Genomic DNA, 10014 nt, shown 5'->3' with positions numbered 1-10014 from the left:
GAACAGGGTTTTTCTCTCCCCAAACTAGGTGGGGACACTCATCCTCTTGGCATGGCTGTTTTAGCTTATGTTGATTGCTAGGGACCACAAAGGTTGGAGATGTCAACTGGAAAAAAAATGGGGCATAAAAGAAGCCCTGACCATCTTCCCATTTCCACTCTATATACTGGTAGCAAGGAAGAGGCATGGTATTAACAGGTGCTGGCTCCTCGTGCTCTGGGGTGAACTTGTCAATGGATATGTTGTTGTTGGATGCATAGTGTGCCAGCAGTATAGGACAAATCATCTGTTTCCCACTGTACTGGAGGACTAGGTCAGGGATAGTTGATTAGTCACTGGGAACAGTAGACAGCTAGACAGTATTTAACATTATTTGTTTTGAGAAGTGGTCTCTGCTTACTGGCTGAGTTGGCATGGAAACTGAATTACCACTCATGCTTTTTAAAAGGAGAGTCCATTCAGATAGAGGTTAGTCATCAGCTGGCAAACTGAAGAGACTTGCACTGCAGCTGTTAACACTTATACCTTGTCTGTGAATAAACAAAATACTTGAGATGCTTGCACTGACAGTCACTGTCGCTGCTATGAGAATCAGAGCTCATTCACAGAAAATTACACTCCAGGTATTTTTTGGGAAAAGTGTGATTTCATAATCTGACATTGAAAATGGGATTCTCTGATTTCTAGAAGCTTCTTTATTTTTTATGGCTCAGTTGAATACAAAGAATAATGTAGTTTATATAATCAAAACACAAAGGGCTTATGTTATGTTTGATAATGTTGATTTATTTAAGAGGCTGTAAGCTTAGTCCTGATTTTAACTGGGGCTTTGAAAATATAGCCAAGATGGAATCCTGTGGTGCATGCAGTAAAACTACAGCTAAGCAGAAGTGGCACTTGCAATGGCCTTTCTTTTTTCGGATGAAAACATTCAAGGAGTTTACTTGCAGCTTTTTTCTGGGTAGCAAATTGGAGTAGAGATTCTGCTGCTGGTTTCCATTCCTAAACCACCTAAGCTCAGAGAATATTGATGGTAAAAGAGCTGTTCACTGGCATTTTATAAAATGTCTAATGGCATCTCATAATCACGCAGAATGAGAAATGTATATTTAAATTTGAAAAAAGACTTGATTTTATCCCAAACCTTTGACTTTAGGTTTCTTTCTTTCCTCAGAACACAGAAATAGCTTCCTTTTTGAATGAAATAGGACTACTTTACTTTACAATGGCTTTAAGTGTATAATCTATGATGCTCCTATCAGATTGATGAAGACACTTATTTTCTCTCTCTTTCATATTAACCAAGCAGATAATCTAAGCGATGCATTAAAGAAGCTGAAGATAACAGCCACTGACAGCACAGCAGATAGCTTGGAGGGATGCTTGGATTGTCTGCTACAAGCCCTGGCTCAAAACAGTAAGTTGTATTGTTCCTTCAAATTCTGTACCATAGAATGAGATCAGTAAATGATGATAAAGGGAGTCATGTATGGCAAGACAAACAACAAAATCTGTGAAACTGCTGGATTGACAACAGTATTAAAAAAAGGGGGGGGGAGAAAGGGGGAAACAGCTGCCATGTAATTGTGTGAGAATTGCATAGAAATTAAGATGAAGACAGTGACAGGTGAAGAGGTCCATACTGCCAACATAGTGTCACAGTTACTTTTCCAATTGAAATTTACATTTAGGGGAAAAAGGCAGGGTAACTTTTTCTTGAGGTCTATGGCATTAATTTTCAAGATCCAGAAAGTTTATGGGGAAATAGAGATGGTATCTTATAAGACTTTTCCATCTCTAACCTTCTGATTATGGGATAGTGGCAGGAGATAGATGTGGGGGGAAAGACCTATATATTGTTTCAGTTTCAAAAAACTTGTTAGGGCTGACAATCTGATCAGAAGTTTCTCCTCCTTTTAAACAAAAAGGAATCTGGACATCTATGTTCATTTATAAATATCACTACTCTGAAAAGCACATGATTAATCAGCTAGTGAAATCAGTTCTTCTCTGGAATTGTCATTCCACAAGTCACAGTCCTTTAGCTGTGTAGGAGTAAAATACTTATGAAATTTCAAACAAAGGAATTTAAGCTCCATTAGAGATATCTTATGTAGTATAATAGTCCCTTAAGACAGAAAGGTAGCAATGTTTCTTTTTTTTCATTTTGCTTATTTTCAAGGGAAATCTTAGTCAGGAAAACTGGGATTTTTAAATCAAACTTATCTTAAGGAAATTAATCTTTTGTGTTCAAAATTATTCCAAAGGTGTCTACAGGACTGAAATCCTTTGGACCCTTTGCTATGCAAAAGATTAGGAAAAACAGGTAGGAAAAAGTGTTGGCAAAGTGGGAAATAACAAAACTCATGGAGTTAATTGCAACTGTGTACTGGTGCCTGTGAGCATTTAATAGGTTTATTTTGGGATCAAGCCAGCAGGAGCATTATGGTTCAGGTAGTGTATTTTGGCAACTCTGTAACATACTAGTATTTCCTTGTGGCCAAATGTCTCCAATACTCTTTGTTCTGCCTCAGTCTAGTACAAATATGGGCAGAGTCCGGCCCATGGGACAGATTGGGCCTGTTGCAGACTCCATTTCCCAGCAGCCCATGCCCTTGTTGCTGCAGCCATTTTCCATGGAGACTCCAGCACCAGCGGCATCATGACAGCACAGGGCTAGGGTTTCCATGGAAACTCACCCTAGCAGTGCTGGCAAGGCATGTGGTTGGGTGGGGAGCTGCTCCAAGGCTGGGATCTTATAGTGGTGACAGCGTGGTCTGGAGCTGGGGCAGAGCTGTGATTCACTGCCTGCGCCTTTGCCCTGGCTGTAGACCATGCTGTCAGCACTGCAAGATTCCAGCCCCATCCACGGAGCAGCTCCCCGTTCAGCTGGGCACCCAGCCAGTGCTGCTGGGGCCGGTTTCCATGGAAACCTGGCCCCATGCTGTCGTGGTGCCGCTGCCACTAGGGTCTCCATGGAAACCAGCTGTGGTGACATGAGCAGGAGCTGCTGGGAAATGAAGTCCAGCTGCCACCCGGATCTGCCATTTTGTCCTCCCCTGGTCTAGTATCATGCTTCTTTGTCCAACAAACTTCTCTTCTTTTGATTATACACACCTAAGATGAATAGGTTTGTAGAAGTAGGAAGCTCTTTTAAGCCAGAATGGCTGACCTGCTCAACTGGGCTTTAAACTAAGCCCGCCAGGGGATGGGTGGACTACCACCAAAGCGAGGCCCACTAGGCTACCACTATAAAACCAGCAGGTTGGGGCACCCAAGGGAAACCACTCCTACCCCGGCTCTGGAACGGCGTCCTCCTGGGAGTGCAAGGGAGCCTAGGGCTTTCAATGGGATGCTTACATGTTTGTACACCAATGCCAGGAGCTTGGGAAACAAACAGGAGGAACTGGTCCTCCTACTAAACAAGAATGACTACAATCTCGTAGGCATAACGGAGACCTGGTGGGACTCCACCTATGACTGGGCCACAGGTATAGATGGCTATTTCATGTACAGGAGAGATCGTGCGGAAAAAAGGGGCGGGGGGTGTAGCTCCATCTGTTAAAGAAAGCTACACATTCCTGCAAGCTGACATTGGCACTCATGGAGGACAACTGGAGACCCTCTGGATCAAAATACATGGGGAACATGGCACAGGGCACCCAATGGTAGGAGTCTACTACAGACCTCCTAATCAGGAACAGGAGCTTGACCAGGAATTTGCCAGGGAACTAGCTGAGACTGCATGCTCTCGGTGTACAGTTGTCATGGGAGAATTCAACTACCCGGACATCTCATGGGAAGAGCGCTCGGTCAAATCTGAACGGTCACAAAGCTACCTCATGTGCGTGGACAAGCTCTACCTGACTCAAGAAGTCTATGGACCAACAAGAGATAAAGTGTTACTGGACCTGGAACTGGCAAAAGGGGATGATCTAGTCAGTGACCTACAAATTGAAGGAAAGCTGGGAGAAAATAACCATGAGCTGATCCCTTTTACTATCCATTGCAAAGCTGGCAAGTCAGTCAGCAATGCAGAAGTCCTCGTCTTTAGGAAAGGTGACTCTGACAAGCTCAGGAGGCTTGTTGATGAGGCCCTAAGGGACCATGACTTGTCAGGGAGGGGAGTCCAAGATGAGTGATTGCTCCTTAAGGGAACGATCTTGAAGGCACAAGGGATGTCCATCCCTTCTTGGAGGAAAGGTAGCAAAAGGGCACAGCAACCCCCTTGGCTCAGCAGGGATCTTGTGGACCTCTTACAACTAAAAAGAGAGGCTTATAAAGGATGGAAGACAGGAATCACCCCTAAGGAGGAGTATTCTGCACTGGTCTGGACCTGTAGGGAATGAACCGGGAAAGCCAGGGCTGCAACTGAACTCCAACTGGCTACACATATCAAGGACGATAAAAAGTCCTTTTTCAGATATGTGGGGATCAGAAGAAAAGCAAGGGTAACATTGGGCCCCTGCTAAACCAAATGGGACAACTGACAGCCGACACCCAGGAAAAAGCCAACCTGCTTAATGGGTACTTTGTGTCGTTTTTTCACCAGCCCAAAGGGGGACTGTCCTGCCTAGCATGATGCGGGACAGCCAGGGTGAGGGTGAATTTATACCCAGCATTGTTGTAGACCTTGTAAAAAAACACTGAGAGAGGCTGGACACCTTCAAGTCAGCTGGGCCTAACAGATTGCACCCCAAAATACTTAAGAAGCTGTCAGGCATCATAGCCCAGCCACTGGCAGGGATATTCAAGAACTTGTGCTCAGGTGAAGTACTCAAAGATTGGAAGAAGGCTGATGTGGTGCCTATCTTCAAGAAAGGGAGGAAAGTTGAGCTGGGAAACTACAGGCCAATCAGCTTGAACTCAATCCCTGGAATGATTCTGGAAAAAATTATCAAAGGGACCGTACTAGACAAGCTGGCTGATGGCAGCATCGTAAGGGACAGCCAGCATGGGTTTGTTGTGGGTAGGTCTTGCCTGACCAATCTCATCTCCTTCTATGACCAGGTGACATATCACCTGGACAAGGGAGAAGAGATTGACGTCATATATCTGGACTTTAAAAAAGCCTTTGATCTGGTGACCCATGATCTCCTCATGGAAAAATTAGCCAACTGTGGCCTTGGCTACGTCAAAGTCCAATGGTTGGGGAATTGGCTCTAAGCTTGGACCTAGACAGTGGTGGTCAACGGAAGTGAATCATCATGGCACTCCATGACCAGTGGTGTCCCCCAAGGCCCCGTCCTTGGACCTGTTCTCTTTAACATCTTTATTAACACTGGTGTCAGAAGTGAGTGGACTGGGCGAGTTTGCTGATGACGCTAAACTTTGGGGTAGAGTTTCCACACCCAAGGACAGGCTGGTGATTCAGGCTGACCTGGATAGGCTTACCTAAGTGGGTGGATATAAACCTAATGTCATTTAATATGGAAAAATGCAAGGTACTCCACCTCGGGGGACATACTTCTATATAGTCCGAACCCCCAAGGCCTGGAATAGACTCCCTCCAGAGCTTGTGCAAGCACCTACTCTGGACTCTTTCAAGAAATGTTTGGACACTTATCCTTTGACCCTAGCTGATTTCCTGCCCCTGGGTAATGGGGCTGGACTCGATGATCTTCTGAGGTTCCTTCCAGGCCTAATGTCTATGAAATCTATCAAGTACTGTGGGCAGGATCTTTTCTGCAGCTTACAAAATTTAGCTCAGTTTTCTGGGGCTCTTTAGGTATATACAAAAAGATGTGTATGTACTATAAAATAGTGGACACACACTACATACAGAGAGATCTAATGAATTGGAGGGAGTTAATGTACAATTTTATGGCTGCCTTAAAAGATTCTGTGCTGGACTTGTATTTTGATACTGAACATTAAATAAATACATAACTTTGACTCCCTTATTCTTTTTCCTCCTTAACCCGTTCCTTCTCTCCAGTTTTACTTACCTGCTGCTGTTTGTCATAGCTCTTCCTGTCATCCTTAGTGTCAATTTTCCTTCAGTATATATTCTCTGTGCCCTCTCATCTTCCATTTTCTCTGCGTATTCTTTCATTTCCTCAGGTCATTTTTGCTTTCTATTACCCCTACTGATTTAGCCCTAGCTCTTACATTTACAGACTTGGCACTGTTTCCCAGGATATACTGGGCTCTGTCACCTATCAACTCCAGAAGGAAGAGAGAGTGTTAATTCACTTTGGCTGTTGAGTTTGTCATCTTTCTGCTGAAAAAGCTAACTCATTTGCTATCTATGAATACTCTCCTAGTGGGATCAGCTGACACCTGAGAGATGATAACTTTTACTAGTTATTGACCGGGGCTGGATTTAAAGGAGTTTTTTGGAGAAGAAATTCACTAAAGCCCATATCTAATTGCTTGAGCTATCCAGTTCTTTGAATGTTTCTGAAAGATAAGTTGCTGGATACCTTTTAAAATTGCATCATTACAGGGCAAAGTATTTTTTTCTTCTTTTGAAAAAGCCTAAAAATCACCCTTAATGAAATGGGAAGCATTAAGTTACCCACTCTAGTATCTTGTTATGTTACTGAGAAACGCATACAGATTCTAGAGATTCCTCTAATTAGCCGACCCTTACTTCAAAGAATAAATGAGGTAACAAGCTGCCCATACTAACAGAGGGAAAGGTTCCAGCTTAGGGTAATTACACCAAGCCTTCAACTTTTGTGTAATTAATTTTCTAACAACATTGCCCCAAAGGAGATGATGAGTTCCATTAACTTGGAAACAGAGAATTATGGTTTTGTGATGCAAGGATTAATACCATCCAACTACAAAGTGTTTTATGCTCTGGTCTGTTTATAACTGAACCTACAATGTGTGGTGAAAAGTGAATAACATTTGCCATTGACTGACTATCTATCAGAAACATGCAAGAGATTCTTGCCTAGGCCAACAGTGTATTATAACATTGCCCGTAGCATAGGCATGATCTCAGTGGATGTAAATGGCTGCCATGGTCATTGTGTAGTGTAATGTGTATCCACTATTGTGTAGTGCTTTGCACCCATTTTTCACATGTCCATGCTCTGCAACCATTCTTTATCTCTTTATGAAACCGTTTCTGTAGCCTCCAGGAATCTTTCAGAGAACAGCAGAAGTGCACTGCCTAAGGTAGTGAGCGTATTGTGCTTCATGCTAGCAGGCTTTGAGACCTGCTTGAACACAAACCTTGCTGCTATGTGCATGTGTGCATGTATGTGTGAGACAGAAAGTAATAAGGTATGGCTTGAATCTCCAAATAAAAGTTATTAAAGATAAATTAAGTATTAAGTTCTTCAATAGAGCTTTGGAAAGCAACAAAAGAACTTAACCCTACAGTAGGTTTATGTATAACTTATTCATAGAATCATAGAAAGTTAGGTTTGAAAGTGACCTCAGGAGGTCATCTAGCCCAACTCTGTCTGCTCAAAGCAGGACCACCCCCAACAATACTGTCCAACCCAAGCCTTTGTCTAGGCTGGTCTTAAAAACCTCCAAAGATGGAGATTCCACCACCTCTCTGGGTAACTTCTTCCAGTACTTTACTACCCTCTGTGTGAGCAAGCCTCTCCTAATATCTAATGTAAACTTCCCGTGTGGCAACTTGAGACCGTTGTTCCTTGTTCTGTTATCTGCCATCACTGTCAAGAATCTAGCTGTTCAGGTAGCTTCAGATAGTTGAAGGCTGTTATTAAATCCTGCCCTGGTCTTCTCTTCTCCAGACTAAATAAGCCCAGTTCCCTTAGCCTCTCCTCAGAAGTAATATGACCTAGCCCTCTAACCATTTTTGTTGCCATCTGCTGGACTTTATGCAATTTCTTGACATCTTTTCAGGAGTGGGGGCCCAAAACTGGACACAGTACTCCAAATGTGGCCTCACCAGTGCCAAATAAAGGGGAATTTTCACTTCCCTTGATCTGCTGGCAGTGCTCCTACTAATGCTGCCCAGTATTCCGTTAGTCTTATTTGCAACAAGCGCACGCTGTTGGCTCATCTTCAGCTTATTGTTCATTGTAACCGACAGGCCCTATTCTGCAGAGCTGCTGTTTAGCCAGCTGGTCCCTACACCATCCCATCTTCCAGATTATCAATGAAGATATTGAACAAAACTGGCCCTAGGACCAACCGTGGTGCACTCCACTTGATACCAGCTGCCAACTAGACACTGAGCCATTGAAAACTACCTTCTGAGCCCATCAATCCAGCAAGTTTTCTGTCTACCTTAGAGTCCATTCATCCAACCAGTACTTCTTCAGCTTGCTTGTGCAAATATTGTGAGAGACCATATCAAAACCCTTGCTAAAATCAAGGTGCATCACATCCACTATTCCAGCATCCACAGAGCCAGTCATCTCATCATAGAAGGCAGTCAGGTTGGTCAGGCATGATTTGCCCTTGGTGAATCCATGCTGACTGTTCCTAATTACCTTCTCCAAGTGATTAGAAATGGATTCCTTGAGGATCTGCTCCATGATTTTTCCAGGGACTGAAGTGAAGCTGACGGGCCTGTAGTTCCCTAGAACCTCCTTCCTTTTCTTAAAGATGGGCACTACATTTGCCCTTTTGCAATCATTCAGGACCTCTCTCAGTTGCCACGAGTTTTCAGAGATAATGGCCAGTAGCTCTGCAATGACATCAGCCAACTGCCTCAGCTCCCTTGGGTACATCACGTCTACCCTCATGGACTTTACTCATCCAGCTTTCCTAAATAGTCTCTAACCTGTTCTTTCTTGATTTCATCACTGTATGCCTGAGCAATGCTCTTATACTCCTCCCTAGTTGTTTGTCCAAGTTTCTACTTGTAAGCTTCCTTTTTGTGTTTTAGCTCACTGAAGAGTTCCTTGCTAAGCCAAGCAGGTCTTCTGCCATACTTGCTAGTCTTTCTGCACATCAGGATGCTTTGTTCCTGCACCTTCAGTAAGGTTTCTTTAAAGTACAGCCAGCTCTCTGGGACTCCTTTCCTCCTCAGATTGGCCTCCCAGGGGATCCTGCTTATCAGTTCCCTGAGGAAGTCAAAGTCTGCTTTTGTGAAGTCCAGGGTCTATATTCTACTCTCCTTTCTTCCTTTCCTTGGGATACTGAACTCAGTCATCTTATGGTTGTTGCTGCCCAAGTTGCCATCCATTTCTGCATCCCTCACCAATTCTTCCCTGTTTGTGAGCAGAAGAAGAGCATGGCCCCTAGTTGGCCGCTCCAGCACTTGCACCAGAAAGTTGTCCCCAACACTCTCCAAAAACTTGTTGGATTGCCTGCACGCTGCTGTATTGTCCTCCCACCAATTATCAGGGTGACTGAAGTCCTTCATGAGAACCAGGGCTTGTGATCAGGAAACTTCCATTAGCTGTTTGAAGAAAGCTTCCACATCCTCCTGGTCTGGTGGTTTAGCAGACTCCCACAATGACATCACTCTTGTTGCTCTTCCCTCCGACCTTAGCCCAGAGAGTCTCAACAGTCCTATCTCCAGCTTCATACTGGAGCTCTGAGCAACCATATGGATCTTTTACATGCAATGCAACTCCTTCTCTTCTCCCCTGCCTGTCCTTCCTGAACAGTTTGTACCCATCCATGACAGTGCTCCAGTCATGTGAGCTATCCCACCAAGTCTCTTTTATTCCAATCATGTCATAGTTCCATGACTGTGCAAAGACTTCTAGTTCTTCCTGCTTGTTTCCCAGGCTCCATGCATTTGTATACAGACACCTAAGGTAACTAGCTGATTGCCTTACTTTGTCAGGAAGAATGAGACTGCCTCCCCTGTTGCCCTCTCTTGCTTGTGCTCCCTCCATGTCAGCTACTTCCCCACTTACCTCAGGGCTTTGGTCTTCATCCCCTGGCAAACCTAGTTTAAAGCCCTCCCTACTAGATTAATAAGCCTGTTTGCAAAGATGCTGTTCCGTCTCTTCATCAGGTAGATCCCACTTCTTTCCAGCAATCCTTCTTGGAACAACATCCTGTGGTCAAAGAAGCCAAAGCCTGGCTGATGACACTATCTACACAGCCATGCATTGATCTACA

General features: G+C 44.0%; 1 protein-coding gene across 1 annotated transcript in view; it reads left to right on the top strand.

The window, feature by feature from the left end:
- The first annotated feature begins 1266 nt into the window (after positions 1-1266).
- Positions 1267-10014, top strand: part of RAP1GDS1 (Rap1 GTPase-GDP dissociation stimulator 1) — a 108356-nt gene continuing 99608 nt past the window's right edge. Inside the window, exon 1 of the mRNA XM_025204262.1 lies at positions 1267-1417. Within this exon, the coding sequence (XP_025060047.1) occupies positions 1267-1417 (151 nt within the window). The remainder of the gene's footprint in view (positions 1418-10014) is intronic.

This window comes from Alligator sinensis, unplaced genomic scaffold, assembly GCF_000455745.1.
Source record: "Alligator sinensis unplaced genomic scaffold, ASM45574v1 scaffold353_1, whole genome shotgun sequence".
In the NCBI taxonomy this organism is placed as follows: Eukaryota; Metazoa; Chordata; order Crocodylia; family Alligatoridae; genus Alligator; species Alligator sinensis.
This window is presented reverse-complemented; position numbering and strand designations above follow the sequence as displayed.